Source organism: Mus musculus, chromosome 8 (assembly GCF_000001635.26).
Source record: "Mus musculus strain C57BL/6J chromosome 8, GRCm38.p6 C57BL/6J".
Classification (NCBI taxonomy): Eukaryota; Metazoa; Chordata; class Mammalia; order Rodentia; family Muridae; genus Mus; species Mus musculus.
This window is the reverse complement of record NC_000074.6, coordinates 106,994,619-107,015,709: the sequence shown is the minus strand read 5'-3', so window position 1 is coordinate 107,015,709 and position 21,091 is coordinate 106,994,619. Positions and strand designations below refer to the sequence as shown.

Sequence of the window (21,091 nt, the reverse complement as noted above, 5' to 3'; positions counted from 1 at the left end):
ACCATTTTTCCCTAGTTGGTCTGGCCACTGCTGAAAAGTCAGGAAAATAGTTAATGTACTCCCTGTGGCTACTTGTTGTTTCTGAACACTGAACTGAAATTCTCACCTCTGAAAACTTGTCACTGATCAGCTGGATGTGGTTTCTGCCTCTTTTTAGTGGTGTTCCAGAGGATGCCAGGGCCTTGCACTGCTCTGCACTGAGCTAACCTCCAGGCTATCTCATTTAAAAAAAAGGAGAACGGGTGTCAGAGCAGCTCCTTAGGCAGTCAATACCAAATTCCTCTTACATCACTATGATGTGGGAAAACTCTGCTGCTTGAATGTACACAATCCCGACGTGTAGCATGATTTCTACCAACAACTACACGCTTAGTGAATATTTAGACAGTGAAAGAAGGAGCTTAAAGATGCTTCAGTGTGGACTGTATCGACTTGTAAGAATTGTGTGTAGAGTCAAAATCATTCTAGATTACTAAGTAATTAAAACAAGGGCATGGATTCAACTAAAGTGTATATGACCTCAATTTTTTTCTATTGTACTGAGGCAGGATCAGATGTAGTCCAGCTGGCCTTGGATTGAGTACAGCTAATCTTGGATTCTTTGCCTGTAGCTCCCAAGTACTAGGATTTTGTTGTTCTGAGACAGAATCTTACTGTGTAGTCCTGGTGCCTGACAAACCTGGAATAGCTTCCAAAGTAAACTCAGACTACCACTGTAGTAGTACACATTAAAATTTGTCCAGAGCAATGTGCTTTTAAGATCTAAGTAACCTTGTATTTGATCTTCTCATTAGAGATTAGGAGTTAGTTTCCTTCCTTCCTTCCTTCCTTCCTTCCTTCCTTCCTTCCTTCCTTCCTTCCTTCCTTCCTTCCCTCCCTCCCTCCCTCCCTCCCTCCCTCCCTCCCTCCCTCCCTCCCTCCTTCCATTTCTTCATTCCTTCAGCCCCCTGGACTTGGGTGCTGAGATCTGCTCGGCAGTCCTCATGACAGCAGCAGCCCTCTTACCCACTGAGCCCAGCATTCTAAGGAGCCAGTCCATTCTTGGCACCGAGAGCTGCCAGCAGCCACGTGGGGATGGAAGCAGAATATTTGCACATTTAAGTATCGTGTACAATCAATAGCATGAACCAGTGGGAATAATAAAATACGGTCTGAGTAGGTGTCCAAGAAAAGATACAAAAGAAGAGAGAGTGACGGAGTCTCCCACTCTTCCGAACACTTCAGGACTGCTCACCTCTTCCAGCAGCCAGGGCTTTTAAGGAAGGCTAGCAGCTTTGACAGTGATTTGCATTAAACACATGGGTAGGTTCTTCCAAGGTTTTGAAAACAAACAAAGCCACATGCATTTAAATTAAACTAGAAGACTCTTGCGTTTCTTACAAGAGTTTAAGAAATCAGTAATTTTCCCCACACATTTTTGTTCATCAAAACCACTCATAGTAAAACCTTTCTGGGGAGTGGGGTAATCGTGTTCAGATTCCACATAGCTTAATTTGTTTATTTTAATTTTATTTTTTGGTGATAACAGATAATTTCTTATTTTGAAAGAATAAATTTTGGTTTATTAGCTGAGTGCATTTATTCAGCTGAACAAAACTTTGCTACCGTTCTGTCCAGGAGAATAAGTTAGGAAAACAAACAAATCAGTAACAATGAGCTATTTGTTGGTTAGAGAGATTTTTCTACATATAAAAAATAAATAATTCAATCTCTCCTACCATGCAAATAATTTCCAGTAACAAACTTTGAGAGTTCAGACAAAAAAAAAAAAAAAAGACAAAACCCCACCAGGTATTATCAGACTTACCCTAGTCTAAAAAGTGCCAAACATGGCCTCAAAATAGGCAGATGGCATTTAAAGTAACATTTCTGATTGCCCATACATATCCCAATATTTAACCTGGTACTGTCTATAGGTCAGTGACTTTAGTTACAATTATTAATAAATATGGCATATACACACAAGCATTTCTTTATATAAAATATTTGATACCAATTTCTAGGCAAGGCTTGTTGGTAACATGAGCTTCCTTTAGTCCTCTTTCTTATGGGGAGGAGAGCTCTCATCTGCAGGATGACCTGGGACTGTGTGGAATGCACAGATGCCTAGGAAGTGGCCCATCCAACAGGAGGCGCTCCACAGTTTCCTGCCCACTCACACCCAGGAGCCCACAACATCCCCAATAATGTTCAAGATGAAAAATTAAAGACAATATAGCTGATTCTATAAAAAGAGGTGAATTATCAAAGATGCCCATTTTTAGTTATCATTTGAAAATAGTTTGCTATATTTTGGCTTTTGAGTACAAAATTGATAATATAGGTTTGTATCAAGGTGTCCCACACTCACAAAAAGCATTCCACTTGTGGTTTAAAATTCCTAACTGACCACCTGCGGGGGTTGGGGCTGCTACAGCTTCTGGAACAAGCAGCTTAGGACCTTGCTCTTGGTGCTCCTAATGACAACAAAATCACCCATAAGCCTTCATTTTATAAGCCTCAAATGACAGTATTAAAAACCCTGTGGGCCACAGGCCTCAGCCAGAAGAAGAGCACAGCTTACCCACTTACAGCTCTTCTAAGGAACAGGGGGCAGAGGCTCCTGTCAGTCTCCCTGGTGTCTCCGCCTTTCACACCCGCAGCTCAGTGGGGCAGGAGCCAGAGCTCTCTTACTGCTATAGCTCTGCTTTCTGCACTCAGAGCTGGGACATTTCTTCTTTTTCTTTTGAGTTGAAGATGTATCAGGGATGGAACCTATCTCAGGGTTAAGACTTTCTCCCCAGCCTCTGGGTACTGTTAGTCTGACTGCAGAGCAGGAGGCCTGACTCACTGACAGCGGAGGACAGCAGGGTGACACCTCTGCTTGGCGTCTGCTCTTTCCTCTGGCTACCCTGCCAATCAAGGCAGCTCAGGCTCTGCACAAATACTTATGTTTTCTTCCCTTTCACCCTCTACCCCATTTGAAGAGCCATATCCCTGTGTAGCACTCCAGAGAAATCTAGAACATGAGAGCTGTTTCTAGACATGTTTTCAGAGAGGTTAGAAAACCTCTAGAAGATATCAGATATTAATATTTCCTTTTTGTTCAGATTCGGGAGCTGTGCTAATCTTGAGGTTTTATGTAGAGTGTTTCAGGAGAAACAAACAGGATGGTCTTCCAGGTCACACTTACCCTGAGTCATGACAACATGTGGCCGTGCTGAACAAAATGCAGGTGACTACCATGGTCTCGCTCTCATCGTCCCAGCCACCCAGGGGGCGCTAGGAAACCAACGTTAACCTTGAGCTGGAGGCGACTTGTCCTTACTACTTTGGGGCCACAAAAGACCAGTGCCAGGACCTCTCCTAGCCCCCGTGCTCTGTGTCACTCAAAACGGCATCTGTGCTACAAAGCTAACGTGACCCACAAAACCACCACCAAAAGATGCCACTAAGGAACTGACCTCAAGGACAACTCCTGAAAGCCAGCTGGGATCCCAGGAACAGCAGTGAGACCCGGTCATCCCACAGTCACTAATAAAGCTCCACTGACCCTACCCAAAGGCACATTTGGTAAGCAATAAGAAATGGCTTAGCGTAAGATGAGGATCTTTCAAAATAAACTGTAGACCATCCCCTGGCTCCTACCAAATATAAACTCAATATAAACTAAAGAAAGCAACACTCCTCTTTCCGGGCAGCATTTCCAACTTGCTTTTCAACTTGGACACCACAAAAAAGGGGAGTGAAGGCAAAGGCAACCAGACTGTGCAAGTTCTGAGTCCTAAAGGCAGCACTTATGGGTGGCAGAGCTGGTGCCAGATAGAGGTGGGGAGGGTGGGACAGGGCGGGGTCACTGTGGTGCAAGGACCTGTGTGGGATGTGCCTGAGGGACGGCAGCTGCACACTAGCACCGGAGAGCGACAGTCATCCCAGGAAGAGCTCAAGGCTATACCCAAATGATTCCTACACAAAGAAAAGAAGAGCCCCTTTTGGCTATCTGTTTATGTCCAAAGAGAAACCCAAAGTGCCAGACTTCATAACAGGGAAAAGAAACCTGATTACTTGAGATCACATTATGAAATAAGACGGTAAATCAATAGCTTTCATTTGGAGCTTATAACAGTTCTAGAATTTCTGACCAAGGCTGTGTGGGAAAGGTCGGCCCTTCCTAAAACCCTGTTGTGGTCCAGCAGTGGTCTGCAGGTCCTCAGGAAGGCACTGTGATGGAGGCAGGAGCAAGGGCTTCTGTTTGTGCTTCTTTGTTGTTGCTTTTTCTTTCTTTTCATCTTTTGAGGTGGAAATACTTCTTGTGACAGTCAAAGCTCTTTCTTCACTCTTGCTGCTCACACAAGCAGTCCCATGCGAGTGACTTTGGCGGATAAGAACGTGTGCAATACAAATACAATCGGCTTTGGACAAGAATGCAGGTCCATAGTCTGTGGAGAAGAAACATGAGTTGTCACTGTAATTCTCTCTCTCCTTTCCTTTCTTTCTTTCATGTACATCTGGTGTTTGTCCTACATATATATCTGTGTGAGGGAGTCAGATCCACAGGAATCTGAGTTAGAGGCATTGTGATCTGCCATATCCATGCTGGGAATTGAACCTAGGTCCTCTAGAAGAGCAGCCAGTGCTCTTAACTGCTAAGCCATCTCTCTAGTTCTACACACACTTTATAAACAATGGTATTAAATACATTTAGATGTGATGTTTCACTTTTGTTTTGTTTTGCTTTTAAAAAGCAATCTTAGACGGGCGTGGTGGCTTACGCCTTTGATCCCAGCACTTGGGAGGCAGAGGCAGGTGGATTTCTGAGTTTGAGGCCAGCCTGGTCTACAGAGTGAGTTCCAGGACAGCCAGGGCTACACAGAGAAATCCTGTCTTGAGAAGAAAAAAAAAAGCAATCTCATAAAGCCTAGGTGAACCTAGAGCTTATTCATAGCAGTGGATAACCCTGAATTCCTGAACTGCCCACCTGAATCTTCAAGTGCCAACATGCCCAGATGTGTGTGGTACAGGGGATCAAACACAGGGCTTTGTGCATGCTGGGCAAGCAGTCTAGTAACTGAGCTACATTTCACACTTGAATCATAATTACGTATTCATGTGTGTGTGTGCACATGACTACCAAGTGTGAGTACCACGTGTGTGTGTGTGTGTGTGTGTGCACATGAATACCAAAGGACAGCTTATGGAAATTGGTTCTCTCTTGGAGAGTCCCTCGTAGATCTTGAGGTTTGGTGGCGATCGCCTTTACTTGGTGACCCTTCTCTATGGCTCTCTCCATGGTCTTTTTTGAGACAGGGTCTCTCACTGGCCTGGAACTTGCCACAAAAGCTAGGCTGGGTGGTCAACAAGGCCCAGGGATCTATATCCTGGCCTCCCTGAGGCTGGGATTACAAATGTGTGCTACACAGCCAGCTTTTTTAACGTAGATTTTTCTGGAGGGGGATTGAACTCAGGTCCTCATGCATGTAGAGCAAACACTTTACTATCTCCCAGTTCTCAGACAACACTTAAAAACCTAAACGGAATGTCAAGTGTCAGGCCCTAACTTTCTACATGGAGGTAACGAGCAGTGAAGGCTGGGGATGGACGGAGCTCAGGGGTAAAGCTCCTGCCCAGCACGAAGAGCCTTCAATTCATTAACTCAGCATGATAAAGGAACATAAGCAAGCCAACCAAGCAGAAGCCATGTGAGAGACAGGACACTAGTGCAGACACCCCTGTCACCGTGCTCATGGTTTCAGACCCATTCTCACCAGTTCTCCCTCAGGGCCACCAAAATCCAAATAGAGATTTCTGATTCCATCATCAGCAGACATCTTCAGCCGTTCAAAGGGATAGCGGTACAATATGCTGCTGGCGCCTCCATTGTCTCTGGTGATAGTGAACCCGTGTTCATAGTGGACAGTGAACCTTACCTCTTGGCCACTTAAGGTGCAGCCTGTCAAAGACAAGAAAAACTCATATATAATAAAGATCCTATTTTAGTTATCAAGTAGAGAAGGATTCTTCTGGTTTCAGACAAGAAAAACAATCTTTTCTTGAGAATATATGAGGCCTAAGCTGCTTAAAATTTCCTAAAATAATATTTTAAAAAGATTTATTATTCTGCACCTATTTTGACAGCACAAATACTAAAATTGGAACAAATCAGGGAAGATTAGCATGCTCTCATGCAAGGATGACACGGAAATTCATGGAACAGCGGATTCATATTTTACAAAGGCCTGTTACTATTTTCATTTAGACAATGTCCAGTGTATCCAGTTGGTAGGTAATTATGCCCCCACCCCATCTTCCTGCTTATCTGTTCCAAGTGGTGGGATTACAAGCATGGGCTACAAAGCCAGGCTGAGTTTTCTTTGTAACACAAGATCTTCTGTGTAGACTTGGATGGCCTGGAACTTGATACAGAGACCAGGCTGACCTGCACTCAGAGATCCACCTGTCTCTGCCTCTGGAATGCAGGGATTAAAGGCATGTGTCACCACACCTGGTATTATTCTTAATCACATGCATATACATCTGTGTCTGGAGTATGCGCATGTGAGACCAGAGTGCTGCTGTTGGAGCTGGAGTTACAGTTGGTTGTGAGTTACCCGACATGGGTACTGAGAATCAAACTCGAGTCCTTTGCCCAGGCTCCAGCCCCCTAAGAGTACTAGGGCCCAAGTCAGCATCCTGACTGAAATGAGGTAAGATACAGCCTAACTCTCCTGGACTTCTGTTCTGTTCAACTGGATAACAACTGTATGCAGTAAGGTGGAGACAAAGGGGCATTCTCTTCTCTCAAAGACTTTATAAATCTCTAACCAGTTGATGAACTGGCTCAGCGGTTCAGAGCACCGATTGCTTTACCAGAGGTCATGAGTTCAAATCCCAGGAGCCACTTGGTGGCTCACATCGATCCATAATGAGAAACAAATAAAGAACCAGAGCAAGAGGGGGAAAAAAATCTCTAACCATATGAGATAGAATATATGAAACAAGATGACACTCAAAACTAAGCTAAGGCTGAAGTCAGAAAAACGTTTCTAGGATGGGAATTCAGAAAAACCCTAAAGAAAAGATAAAACTAGCCAGGAGGGGATAGTGCATGCCTTTAATCCTGGTGCTTGGGAGGCAGAGGCCAGCCTGGACTACAGAGCCCGGACAAGAAGGAAGAAGCAAAGGCAAAGATACCCTTCTGAGTTGCAACATGTTTCGGTTGGGATCTGGGAAGGAGAGAATATCAATCAAAAGTTTATGCTCCATAAGAGTCATGAGGTGGCTGCTGTTCAAAGAATACAACTGGGGCTGCGGACGCAGCCAGTATAGCATGCTCACCTAGGAATTAGGCCCTAGGTTTAATCCCCAATACCACAGAAAACAGAACAAACACTGCTAGCACACACACACACACCACCCCCAACAAAGCTAGGCTGCAAGATGACTCAGTAGGTAAATGGTGCTTACTACCAGGCCTATTCCATCCCTGGACCCACACGATGGAAGGGAGAGGGCAGACTCACAAACTGTCCTCTGACCTCTCTCACTCTCAGGAACTAATGTAATAAATTTAAAATTTCAATCAAACAAAGATACATCTAAATCAAAACAGAAACGCTGCCCACTGGGTGTGGGCACAAACGCCTGTAATCTCAGCACTGAGCTAAGTGGGGGAGGTTGGAGAGTCAATAATCTAAGGCTAGTGTGGGCTCCAGAGCGACACTTAAAGATCAGAGCTGAGCTGTGCTTCTCTGTTTTAACAAGAAAGGCTCCTGAGGCAGTCATCACATGGAGCCCACACACTCTCTCACTGGATGAGTTCATGCAGCTGTATGTTAGCAAACCAGGAAGGTGAGAAACAGATAAATGGTGGTGGTGTCCTTCTCTGTGCCATGTGAAGTGAATGTTGGACAACAGACCTTTAGGTATCCTCAGGAAAAGAACCGAGTGGCCAAGGAGCAAACATTGGTGAAATCAGCACTACCTCTAAATGAATGGCTGAGGGGTGGGATGGGTGGGTAACAGCCATACCCTAACCAAGGCACCCACAGTATGGTCCTACTAACATCTCTGAAGCCAGAGTGTAGTGAGGGGACCGGAGTCTAAAGGGTCAGCTCTAATCTAGTTCAAGATGGCTCAGGTTCTTCCAGTCCTGGCTGTGGACAGTGTCGTGCAGGCAGGAAGTCATAGCCAGGAAAGGGAAGACATCAACCCTACACCAGGCTTGTGTGAGAGTCTTTCCACATGGCAGGAGAGCACTGAGCTACACTCCCAGGCCCCGAGATTCCCCACATGTTCTATTTGAATGGTGTTGCCTCAGGAGGGAAGGAGGCAAAGCAAACATGCACATGAGAAACTTTTGAAAACCAGAATCTTGTTTATGGTTATGGCAACCTTGAAAAAGAGCAGGGAAGATCATATTGAGTATGTTTATGTCTAGAAACTGGGTACTTATCTATTTTGTGGTATGTGTGCCTTGCACACACACATATGCAAGCCACAGGAGGCATGTGCAAGTTCCAGGCCAAGAATTGGAAGTGGTTCCCTCACTCTGCCAAGTGGCTAACGGGATGGAATTCAGGCTGTCAACGGTCCTCACACACACACTGAGCCATCCAGCCCTATTTTATTTTATACTTTTTGTTTTATTTATTTTTATGTGGATGAGTGTTTTGTCTGCATCTATGTCCCTGTATCACATGCAGGCCTGGTGCCCAGAAGGCCACATTGGATCCTCTGGAACTAGGTAGCTGGGAGCTTCCATGTGGATACTAGGAATTGAACCTGTCTCTTTTAGAAGAGCAGCCACTGAGCCATATCTCTAGCCCCTTATTTTACTTTCGTCTCCATGTAGCTGGCCTGAGTAGCCAAGAATGACCTTGCACTTCAGGTGTCCTGTGTCCACCTCTCAAATACTGTGTCCTAGTTAGCGTCAGCTGTCAATCTGCAGTCTAGAGTCATCCGAGGGAGTCTCAATTAAGGGATTACCCAGATCAGATTGTTCTGTGACCATGTCTGTGAGGGCCATAACTGATGACTGGTGTGAGAGGTTCCAGGCTATATAAGAAAGTCAGCTGAGCCTGAACCTGGGAGCAAGCCAGCAAGCCTACAGCAGTATTCCCTAGTTCTCCCCTTGGGCTCCTGTGCTGACCTCTCTCAGTGCTGACCTCTCTCAGTGACGGATTGTGATCTACAAGTATAAGCCAAGTAAGTTCTTTCTTCCCCTAAAGTTGCTTGTGGTCAGGGTTTTTTTGTTTGTTTGTTTGTTTGTTTTTGTTTTTCAAGACAGGGTTTCTCTGTATAGCCCTGGCTGTCCTGGAACTCACTTTTATAGACCAGGCTGGCCTCGAACTCAGAAATCTGCCTGCCTCTGCCTCTCGAGTGCTGGGATTAAAGGTGTGTGCCACCACCCCCAGCTGTGGTCAGGGTTTTTATCACAGCAACAGAAAGGAAACTAGAATATGCTGGAATTACAGTCGTATACCATCAGATCTGGCCTAGGTGGTGCTGAGGATTGAACCCAGGTCCTCATGCATAACTGATAAACATTTGACAATTCTACCTTCAGTTACCAGCATTAACCTCTTTAAAAAATACTCAACTTCTCAACTTCCTCTAACCTCTCCTTTTTCTTTTCCTCTCCATAGCACACTTTTTTTTTTTTTTCCTTCAAGACAGGGTTTCTCTGTATAGCCCTGGCTGTCCTGGAACTCACTCTGTAGATCAGGCTGGCCTCAAACTCAGAAATCCGCCTGCCTCTGCCTCCCGAGTGCTGGGATCAAAGGCGTGTGCCACCACGCCCGGCTTTCAGCACACTTCTTGAAAGAACTGTCCGCACCCAAGGCCTCTGCAGTCTGCTCCTCTTGTCACACTTTTCCTTTTCTCTCCGAGAGGACACCAATTATATCTCCAAGTTGCTAAATCCAACCAAATGATACCATAGGTTGGTTATGTACCCTGTCTCTATTTGCATCACTGGCTAGGAAAAACCTATCTCAGAAAACAAAATGAAACAATTTTAGTTTTAAAAAACAACAACAAAAAAAGATGTCGTGGGCCAGGGAGATGGCAAAGTTGGTAAGAGGCATGGGCACCTGCTTTACATCCCAGCTCCCACACAAAACACCAGGTGTGGGCTGGGCGTGGTGGAGCACACACACCTTTAGTCCCAGGACTTCTGAGGCAGAGGCAGGTGAGTCTCTGAGGCCAGCCTGGTCTACACAGAGAAACTGTGTCTTGAAAACAACAACAACAACAAAACCAAAAACAAAACAACAAAAAAAACCTAAACCAAAAGACAATAGCACAAAACCTAACTCCCTTCCCCCAGCCCCCTCCAAAGCCAGGTGTGGTGCTACACATTTGTAATCTCAGTGCTGGGGAGGGGGAGAGGCAGATTCTTAGGCCTTGATGCCCAGCCAGCAGAGCCTAATAGATGGGCCCCCACAATGCACTGACAGCTTGTATCTCCAAAGCAAATGAGCCACCAAGACCTCTCAGCAGTTAGGAGGATTTGCTGCCAAGCCTGAAGACTTGAGCCCTGGCACCCACAAGGAAGGGGAGAACCAGCCCCTGCATGTGACCCCCATGCATGCCATACACAAACATAAATGTAACAAAAATTAAAAGTAGATCAAAGTGGGTAGCTATTGAGGAACACAATCCTGGTTGACCTATGACTTCCATAGACCTATACATACACACAGCCAATACAAATAATAAATTAAAAACACTGTAAACCAGAAGAGGGACTGTGATGGCTAGTTTTATGTCAACTTGATACAAATTAGTCATCAGAAAGGAAGGAGTCTCAATTGAGAAAATGTCTGCATAAGATCAAACCTAGACAAGCATTTTCTTAACTAGTGATTGCTGGGGGAGGGGCCACTGTTGGGCTGGTAGTCCTGGACGTCATAAAAAAGCAGGCTAAACAAGCCACGGAGAGTGAGCCCATTAGCATCTTCTTCCATGCCCTCTGCATCAGCTCCTGCTCCAGGTTCCTGCCCTGCATGAGTGCCTGCCTTCACTGGTCTCAGTGATAAACTGTTCTATGGACCCGTGAGTGTAATCCCTTCTTCCCCAAGTTGTTTTGGTCATGACGTCTCATCACAGCAATAGTAACACTAAGACAGGGACGATGGGGAGAGAAGAGGAACAGTGTGGGATGAGACAGTGATGGCGGATGAACAGGGATGTGTGTGCATGAAAATGTCATGGTGACTGGAGGGGGTCCATCTCAGGGCCCACAGGACTCCAGTCCCAAGTGATCCAACCCCTCTTCTGGCCTCCATGGGCACTGCATTCATGTGGTGCACAGACATAATGAAATCAATATTATGTTAGCTAGAAAATTAAAACAATTTAGTTTTGGTAAGCTTCACAAAGCACTGCTAACGTCTGTCTAATGCACACCGGCCGACAGTACCACCATTCCTCTGATACCTCTTTCTTTTGCTTCCATGACACTCACCATCCCCACAAATCTGGTTTTCATTCCACTGCTCTGGTTCCTATGTCTTACACTCATAAGTGGAAGGGAACATTGGCTTTTTCACATCACAGGACATTACAGAATAGAAAGACACTCTAAGATAACATACTAAAGCCAGGAGTCAATCGGGGTTACACTGAAATGAATGTCAATCATATTACATATTACCTATCTTGTATTTTTGTGTGCATGCACAGGTACCTGTGTGTAGAGACCTTATGAATTGGTCCTCCCCAGGTGCTATCCACCTTATGTTTTGGAAACAAGGTCTCTCCTTGGTCTGGGCTCACCTATTTGGCTAGACTGGCTGGCCAGTGAGTCCTAGGGATCCCTGCCTTGACCTGCCCAGCCCTGGAAGTACACACACGAGCCAGTGCAGCTGGATGTCTACATGGGAAGTACACACACGAGCCAGTGCAGCTGGATGTCTACATGGGACGTACACACACGAGCCAGTGCAGCTGGATGTCTACATGGGACGTACACACACGAGCCAGTGCAGCTGGATGTCTACATGGGTTCTGGTAACTGAACTTGGGCCTTCATGTTGTGTGGCAAGCATTCACCTTCCCAGCCCATGCCTGTTTGTTTATTCTTTCTGTAGTGCTGAAGCCCGAATCCCAGGCCTCTCCATGGCGATACTGAGCTCTGCTTCCCATCTCCCAGTCTGTATTTCTTAAAATCAAAGACTGGTGTTGAGAGACCTCCTAATAATGTTTTCTACAAATCCTGCTACTGGGATCAGTTGTTTAGTTTTGTAGTTTTAAGTGGTTTCAATGTTTCTGGAGAGTCCTTTGACCTGACCCTATAGCACAGCAGGAGACAGATCAAAGCAAGAGGGGGAGGAAAGGAGGGAGGGGAGACACACACACATACACACACACACACACACATCACATGGGGTGGGGGTAGGGAGAGAGAGAGAGAGAGAGAGAGACAGACAGACAGACACTCTGATTGACTCAGGCTTTTTGAGCATTATAGGACAACTTCGAAGGGAGTAGGCCCCAGAAATTGACAACTAAGGTGACTATTATATTACTAGAGGAAAACACCAGGAATTTATGCTCACTGGTAAGTAGAAACTTTTAAAAACAACAAATTATGAACGGCTGGGGTAGCATCCCTGGTCAATGGTGTAAGAAAAAAACGCCTTATTAGTCTCTCCACAAACTAACTACAGAGAACAACAGGATGGCGTCTGTCCTCTCCTCACATCTCTCTGGTCAGGGACAGGGAGTAGATCTTATTTACTTTATCTCTATCATTATAAAGCCTAGCTCTTGCTAAATAGTGCTCAGCAAATATTTGTTGATTTAATGAATGAAGGGGACTGATACTGTCTGTCCTTCAGGTATTTAATCCGGTCAGGAGTATGAGTCATCTGGAGAGGGAAGGAGGGGCTTAAGGCACTGCCTGTATATAAGCCACACTGACCCTTGTTTCATGAAACGGAAGGGCAAACTGGAATACCTGTATGTTTACAGAGTGTATATGAAACACCAAGTTCATAATGTCTGCCACCAGGGGCACATCCACTGTGGAACAAAGCAACCAGCAGGGACTCGCCACTAGAGGGAGCGCCCAGAGTGGAAATGAGGCAACCAACTCCTGAATGTTGGACAGACATTTTCAAGCTTTTGAAGAGAAACTCCTACTCCATACACGTTATTTTCCACAGCCACAAACTGCCAGATACTTGTATTTGAGGGCGTATGGATGGCCTTAAGTGCCAAATCTTCTTAACTGTAGTCAGTGCATCTAATTCTTATTGCCTGGGTTCTTACACTATTAAATGTAGATTACAATGATACACAGTGAAAAAGCCACGTGGTAGTATGGTGGTCAGTGCTACATGGCAGGCATGGGAAAGGTCTGGTACTTAGACAGATAACAGATTTCTTTCCTCCACCACCACTTCAGCTACCGTGTTTTAATAGCTTACAATCAGTATGCAAAACAATGGTTTTACTTTACAGCTGAGTAACTTCACCTAATTACTATTAGAGGGCAGGAGAGATGGTTTAGCTTTTAAAGGTTCATCCTTTGGTTTTCTAAAGGATTCCAATTTGATTCTCAGCACCCACAAAAGCAAATTCTGTTTCACTGTCTGCCCTTTTCTGGTCTCATGGGGCACCTGCACACTCATGGCATGTATGTACACACAAGGAAATGTGCACACACTGATAAAGATAAGGCTTGAAAAAACTAATAATTATGGTTAGAATCCAGGACCAGGAATGAGAGTGCACACCTGTGACCCCAGCACTGGGGAGGTGAGGCAGGGGATCAAGAGTGCCAGGCTGGGCTGTGTGAGACCCTGTCAAAAACAAGCAGGAAGGAAGGAAGTTAGGAAGGAGGGAGGGAGGGAGGGGGAGAGAGAGAGAGAGAGAGAGAGAGAGAGAGAGAGAGAGAGAGAGGGAGAGGGAGAGGGAGAGGGAGAGGGAGAGGGAGAGGGAGAGGGAGGGAAGAAGGGAGGGGAAAAAGAAAAAGAGAGAGAGAGATAGATAGGAAGGCCAAACAAAAGTATCTCTACCTAGGGAGACTTCCTTGATCAGCTCAGCAGCAGCATGGCAGCCCTGAACAAGTATTCTGGTCCAGGTCGACAAATCCCGATGAGTTTCAACCCTGAAGAGATGCATCTCAATGCCCTGCCGAGAGCCTGTCCTGGTAGCAAAGGTCAGGTCAGATCCAAGGGAGGGTGACCGACATCCAGAACCTGAATGAACCAACCTAGGACCACAAATAGAACAGAAAGCTAAGGTGATCATTACCTTCAACAGTTTTTGGATGAATGCATTTCAAAGCCAAATTATGATATTTTTTAAAAGATTTATTTATTTATTTTATGCATATGAGTACACCACCATTGCTCTCTTCAGACACACCAGAAGAGGACACCAGACCTCATTACAGATGGTTGTGAGCCAACATGTGGTTGCTGGGAATTGAACTCAGGAACCTCTGGAAGAGCAGTCGGTGCTCTTAACCACTGAGTCATCTCTCCAGCCCCAAATTATGATATTTTGATATCCTTTAATCTGATAGAATAGTCCCTGGTGTCACAGGAGGCAGGATATTACTTACTGTCTTCATAAAGAAAATACCGGGCTGGTGAGAATGGCTCAGTGGGTAAGAGCACCCGACTGCTCTTCTGAAGGTCCGGAGTTCAAATCCCAGCAACCACATGGTGGCTCACAACCATCCGTAACGAGATCTGACTCCCTCTTCTGGAGTGTCTGAAGACAGCTACAGTGTACTTACATATAATAAATGAATAAATCTTTAAAAAAAAAGAAAGAAAGAAAATACCTACCAACAGAAAAAGAGATGCAGAAAATTCTTCGGGGGCTAGAGAGATGACTCAGGTTAAGAACACCTGCTACTCTTCCAGAGGACCTGGGTTTGATAGATGGCAGTTCAAAACCATCTCCTATACCCTCTTTTGTCTTCCATAGGCACCAGGCACACACATGATTCACAGACATACATAGAGGCAAAACATTCATTTACAGAAAAAAATGCTTAATTTCAGGCCGGCCTAAAACAAATCAAAACACCACACACAAAACAAACAATGGCACGTCCCATTCAGTGAACTAGGAGAGGAAGTCCTATCATCAGCTATCACATGGATGAACTTTGAGGATTTTATATCAAATGAAATGAGCATCACAAAAAAATCCAAAACATGCATGCTCTCCTTATATGCAGCATCGAAACCTTATCCGGATTTATAATTTCCCTTGAAAAACAGATTTTTATCACAGGCAACAATTAGCACCAGTGTTTTCCTTAGATGACAGAGCACTTCAGTCATTTTAGACACAGAACTGAGCATGGTGGGCTATTAATCAGTCCCTCCTCCAAGGGGAAACTGAAGTTCATGAGGAGCAGCTGGAGCTCAGCTCAGGACTCAGGAACACCAGCCCTTTTCCTTGCAGCATGGCTCACCAGATCATACTTCAGAATGAAGTACAAGCAATTTCTCAGCTTAATAATTCATATTTCATCATGTAGAATCTTAAAAAGATGGATAAAGCTGATAATTTGTGCTGTGCTGTGCTGTGTGTGTGTGTGTGTGTGTGTGTGAGAGAGAGAGAGAGAGAGAGAGAGAGAGAGAGAGAGAATATGAGCGAGTGAGCTTGGGCTGTGTGTGTGTACATGAACGTATGTGGAGGGACATCAGGTGTTCTGTTCTATGACCTTATTTATTCCCTTGATACAGGATCTCCTACTGCACCTAGAGTTACTTTATGGCCAGAAAGTCCTAGCAATCCTCCTGTCTCATCCTTCTATAACATGGGGGCTACAGGCTTCCTCTCTGGGTGCTGGGATCTGAGCTCATGTGTGCTCACAACAAGAACTCTCACCACCTGAGCATCCCCCTCTGCCCCCAAACTGAATTCTTACTACTTCAGTAATAATAATAATAATAATAATAATAATAAAGTTCAACTGGCTCCCCACACCCAAAATCCATTTGGGGAAAAACAACGATTACCCACACAGGTATGTTCTATGCATGTGACAGATCACCAATTGCCCCGAAACAGGTAAAGGTATCCCTCAGGGCAACTGTCAGCACAGTGAAAACCACAAGCAACATTTTCAGTATTACTGGGAGATACATTTGAACTTACAGAGCTGCCTATGGAGTTACCTCTGAGAGCCAACCGTGTTCCTAACCTTCCTGTAGACCTTACATGCCAGGTGCACAGGAGCTAGCTCAGAAAGAGTTAAGTCTTAAATTTACTCTCACATGATCCAAGTAAGAGGGAGCACAGAGGAAAGTACCACATTCAGTTTGATTGCTAATCCCACACTAGACATTACAAACTATCAAGTCTAGGGGGATATTTTCCTCTTAGATTTGATTTTGAAATACTTGGCAGAGAGGATCTAATTCAAACCAGCTGCTAGATTTGGGGAACAGCCATTGGTTAGAACACACTGCCAAATGTCCCCCACCCCCACTTTTGTGGGGAGGCCAAATGAGCTCATGCGAAGATGAGCTTTAACAGTTTTGGCCACCATATTAGTCTCATAAGCTCAATCCTACCATGTCCACATGGTATAGTAGCCATGGCTCTCCCAGTCAAAGGCAGCTTAAAAAGACTACAAAATCCACACTTAGCACCCAGGACATCCATGTCTTTCCACCCATGCTGTGTGCCTAGCTTTGATCTTAGGGAAGATCTAAAATAAAAATTCCCTTCAACAACCTCTAGGCATTATGTAATTCCTCACTGGCCAAAAATGTTGTGTATTGAGAGAAAACAGAGAGAGAAAGAGGAGAGAGAGAGAGAGAGAGAGAGAGAGAGAGAGAGAGAGAGAGAGAGAGAGAAGAGAGAGAGAGAGAGAGAGAGAGAGGAGAGAGAGGGGGGGGGATTCCTAAGAATCTAAATATGTAATCCAACATAAACTTACTGTTGCTCCTGTTAATTTACACCACTCTAACATTACTTGATTTTGAAGTTTGAAGCCTAGTTACCTTTTTTCTTTTCTTTTTGTTTTTCTTTCTTTCTTTCTTTCTTTTTTTTTTTTTTTTTTTTTTTTTTTTTTGGAGACAGGGTTTCTCTGTGTAGCCCTGGCTGTCCTGGAACTCACTCTGTAGACCAGGCTGGCCTCGAACTCAGAAATCCACCTGCCTCTGCCTCCCAAGTGCTGGAATTAAAGGTGTGCGCCACCACCCAAGCTCAGGCTTTGTGAGGAGCACTGGAATCAAGCACAGTGGGACATTCTAAGATGAAGCCATAGTTTTTGATGTCAAGAGAGCTTTATTTCAGTGAGGTCATGGAAACCAATGCTTAAACCCAGTCTTCTGTAAGATGCGTCTACTCTCCAGGTAGGAGGAATGCAGGTGACTACAGCGTCTCAGCTCTGAAGGCCAGGAGATGCTGGAGCTCTGTTTGGTGGCTGAGGAGCTCCAGCTCTGAATGAAAGAAACTCTCATAAAGCTACTGACAATTTAAACTCTATTTTCACGAAAAGAATGATACCATGCCTCACACTGACGATACATCTTTATTCCTAGTACTTGGAAGGCAGAGGCAGGTGGATCTCTATGCGTTCATGGCTACCCAGGCCACATACTGAGTTTTAGGCCAGCTACGGCTACACAGTGAAAGCCTGTCAGAAAATAATAATAATAATAATAATAATAATAATAATAATAATAATAATAATAATAACTTTATGATGATGATGTTCAAAACAGGAAACTGCAGTGCTCGCTATGGGGCACAGGTGACGGTTCTATCTCTTCCCTCTCTCAGTACCAAGTACTTTCTCTGAGTAGCCCTCACCCGCTTTAATGAAACCAGATTGTCATCCACTTGTTCTTTCTGCAAATGACAGCTCATGCTCAGTATCAGAAGTCTCAGACTTCTCATAGACTCTGGTTTACTGCACTGAGAGAAACTTCGGAATGATTTCTGAATCGACAGCTTGTGGGGCTTTTCAGGTACACCAACAGCTGACTCTTTAACAACCAAGTAAACTTTGGATGTGCTTGTAGTTGTGGCTGCTATCTCTTAAGACATCCCAGATGTACACTTCCCAATTGTTCTCCTCCCACTCCCTACATCTGGGACGTGGGGAAGATTCCTCGGCTCCAGGACAAAGCCATGCTCATTGCTATGTGCTCCTTTGCTGCAAGAAAACTTTGGCTGAGTTGAGGGTTATCCACTGTACCACGTTCTGGTTTAAATGATTTCATCACTTACTCAAAAGGCTGCTGCAATTTCAGTGGTTTTTAGTCACAGTCAATAATAAAAAACAAAACAAAGCCACCCCAAACCCCTTATTATCTCCATGACTAAGGAAGCATTCATACACACACACACACACACACACACACACACACACACACACACACACACACACACACCACGAGTAACTGAAACAATGTATCCAGTAAGTGGGGGAAACCATTGTCTACACTAGCTTCTCCAGTGCTATCTTAGGCTTTAAAGGCAGCAACATTCCCTTTACTCTTCATAGACTCAGAGTATTTTTTGCTTTTGTCTTACCTTGTGGCAACAAGAGGGTAGCTATGACACGGTGATGCCCAGGCATCTCTTGTCCAAGGCATGCAGTCATAAAGTAGCAAGTCCTTCTCAGTCACAGCCATGAGAACAGGCCTCCACTGCTGTCGTCCACCATCCAGCTTTGCCTGTCACAGTGGTGAGATACGGAGTCAGAGCCAACCATAACAACGATAAGTTTCTCACAGAAGTGACCTGGGCACAGGCCTAACACTGGGGGCCTTTGCTTCCCTCCCTAACAGACTTGAGATACAAGATCATCCCTATGAGTTTCTCCCTCAGGTTAAGAGGCATGAAGTGGTGTTTGAAAAGCTCACTCCTAACAGGTCAGACGCATCATCTGGTGAAATGGCCATTTTACCCTATTCTATAACAACTGAGCAGCACAAATTAATATACAGTTATGTTCTAAAGGATAAAAGTTTCCACATGTCTAATGTATGATATCTTTTTAAAAACCGGGTAGAAATTCATGTATTCTATCGCAGAATCTGTACAGCAATGTTTTGATTAAAATCTACACTAAAGAAGCCAAGTGAGGGCTGGAGAGATGGCTCAGTGGTTAAGTGCACTGACTGCTTTTCTGAAGGTCCTGAGTTCAAATCCCAGCAACCACATGGTGGCTCACAACCATCCGTAATGAGATCTGCCGCCCTCTACTGGTGCATCTGAAGACAGCTACAGTGTACTTAGATATAATAATAAATAAATCTTTAAAAAAAAAAAAAAAAGCTGAGTGAGGTGTGTTACATGCCTGTAACCTCACCACTCAGGAGGCAGAGGCAGAGGCAGCTAGATCTCTATGAATTCATGTCCAGCCTAAGTTATATAGTGAGACTTTGCCTCAAGAAACAAAAGATCTAACTTACACTTAAAAAACCACATTGTACATTGTCATCTAACACACAAAATGTGTATTAATATTTTAAATATCTTAGAAGACATTCCAAAAATAACACACTCTGTATATCACAGAAAATTTATTTATTTATTTGTTTGGTTGGTTGGTTGGTTTTGAGATGGGGTTTCTCAGTATAGTCCTGGCTGTCCTGGAACTCACTCTGTAGACTAGGTTGGCCTTGAACTCAGAAATCTGCCTGCCTCTGCCTCCCAAGCGCTGGGATTAAAGGTGTGCGCCACCACTGCCTGGCATGTTACAGAAAATTATAACCTATTTCTTTTAAATGTTGACCATGATCAATGAGATGGTTCGTAACTTAAACAGTGCTCACTATATAAACCTGATAACCTGATTTTGACCCTTGGAGCCCATGGTACATAGAAAAAACTGACTCACAAAACTTTTCCTCTGACCTCTCCATGCCTTCACTGGGCTCATATACACACACAAATCAAACACACGCAATAATAAGTAAAGGATGGCCATAATGGAGATTGTCTTTCCAACACTGATTTGAACATGGCACCTCATTATTTAGGCAATGGCTACACTGTTGAACTATGCCCCCAGCACTGTCCTGTGTTCTGGAAAACATAAAAGCCAGAGCTCTCCAGGGTACTTAGGAAGCATAGGCTTTGGCTTCAAATATACTCATGTTTATCTGCACAAAGCTCAGTTTTCCAGGAAGACAGCCACCTACTACTTATTCACATGGCAAGGATACAGGGCCAAAATGGAAAAGACTGTTCTAGAAAAGCCCTGTCATCATCAAAAGCTTCACCCTTGGAGTCCTCCAGGTTCCCTGACTGCCTTCGGAGAACTCAAGTTGGTGAATCACTTGCCTCTGTGAAAGCTGTCAATTTTGTTATTGTTGTTTTTCACTTTCTTTAAGGCTTCTGAAGGGGACTGGAGAGATGGTCTAGTGGTTGAGAGCACTGGCCACGCTTCTAGAGGACCTGAGTTTTACTATGGCAGCGCACAGCTGTCTTGTAGCTCCAGCTCCACAGGATTAAAAATTGCCCTCCTTCTGGCCTTTGTTGGCACTAGTTATTCAGGTGGTACAAAGACATGCATGTAGGCGAAAACATCCAAACACATTAAAAAAAAAAAAAAAAAGGACTTCTGCAAGTAATTTAGTTGTAGCAGAATATTTTAAACACACACTTCAAATCTGAAAAAGCCTAAGCCATTTGGTTCTGAGTTGTAACTTTGGTTTTGTTTTGTTTGAGTAGGGTAGGGTCTCTATGTAGCCCTGGAACTCACCAGGCAGACTAAGCTGGCCTCAGCCTCTCATGAACCACCACGCCTGACATGTACTAAAAACATGGAACTCAGGGTCTCTGATTCTTCTGAGACAGGGTCTCACTTTGTAGTTCTGGCTGGCCTTGAACCCACAGAGATCTCCCTATTTCTGCCTTCTGAGTGCTGTGATTAAAGGCATGCACCACCATACACCTCTGGGTTTCTTTTCTCTTAGTCAAAGCTGATTCCAGAAGTAGAAAATGAAGTCTAGCCTATGAGAAGACCAATGCACTCTAGCTTCCTAAGATTCTCATCTCTGACTAGTTGCAACCTGGTAAAAGAATACCAGTTACTAGGCATACTGGGTCATGTCTATAAGCTCAGCCAGCAGCTGAAAAGTGATGGCAGGAGGATTACACCGGCGATTAAAGG

The 21,091-nt window shown here is 44.5% G+C and overlaps 1 protein-coding gene and 1 non-coding gene across 3 annotated transcripts in view; one reads left to right on the top strand and one right to left on the bottom strand.

Annotated features, from left to right (window-relative positions):
• Nucleotides 1-1,477: 1,477 nt before the first annotated feature.
• The window catches only part of Sntb2 (syntrophin, basic 2), a 78,493-nt gene continuing 58,879 nt past the window's right edge, over nucleotides 1,478-21,091 (bottom strand). Inside the window, exons 4-7 of one of the 2 annotated variants that reach the window (NM_009229.5) lie at nucleotides 18,502-18,644; nucleotides 14,004-14,200; nucleotides 5,745-5,929; nucleotides 1,478-4,418 (exon numbers count right to left, since the gene is read on the bottom strand). In NM_009229.5, the coding sequence (NP_033255.1) occupies nucleotides 4,326-4,418; nucleotides 5,745-5,929; nucleotides 14,004-14,200; nucleotides 18,502-18,644 (618 nt within the window). In that variant the 3' untranslated portion in view covers nucleotides 1,478-4,325. The remainder of the gene's footprint in view (nucleotides 4,419-5,744; nucleotides 5,930-14,003; nucleotides 14,201-18,501; nucleotides 18,645-21,091) is intronic. The other variant, NM_001368316.1, reaches the window with a different exon arrangement.
• On the top strand, nucleotides 6,099-6,208 carry Gm22085. Its single transcript, XR_003947664.1, has one exon. It is a non-coding gene; the product is annotated as a U6 spliceosomal RNA (small nuclear RNA).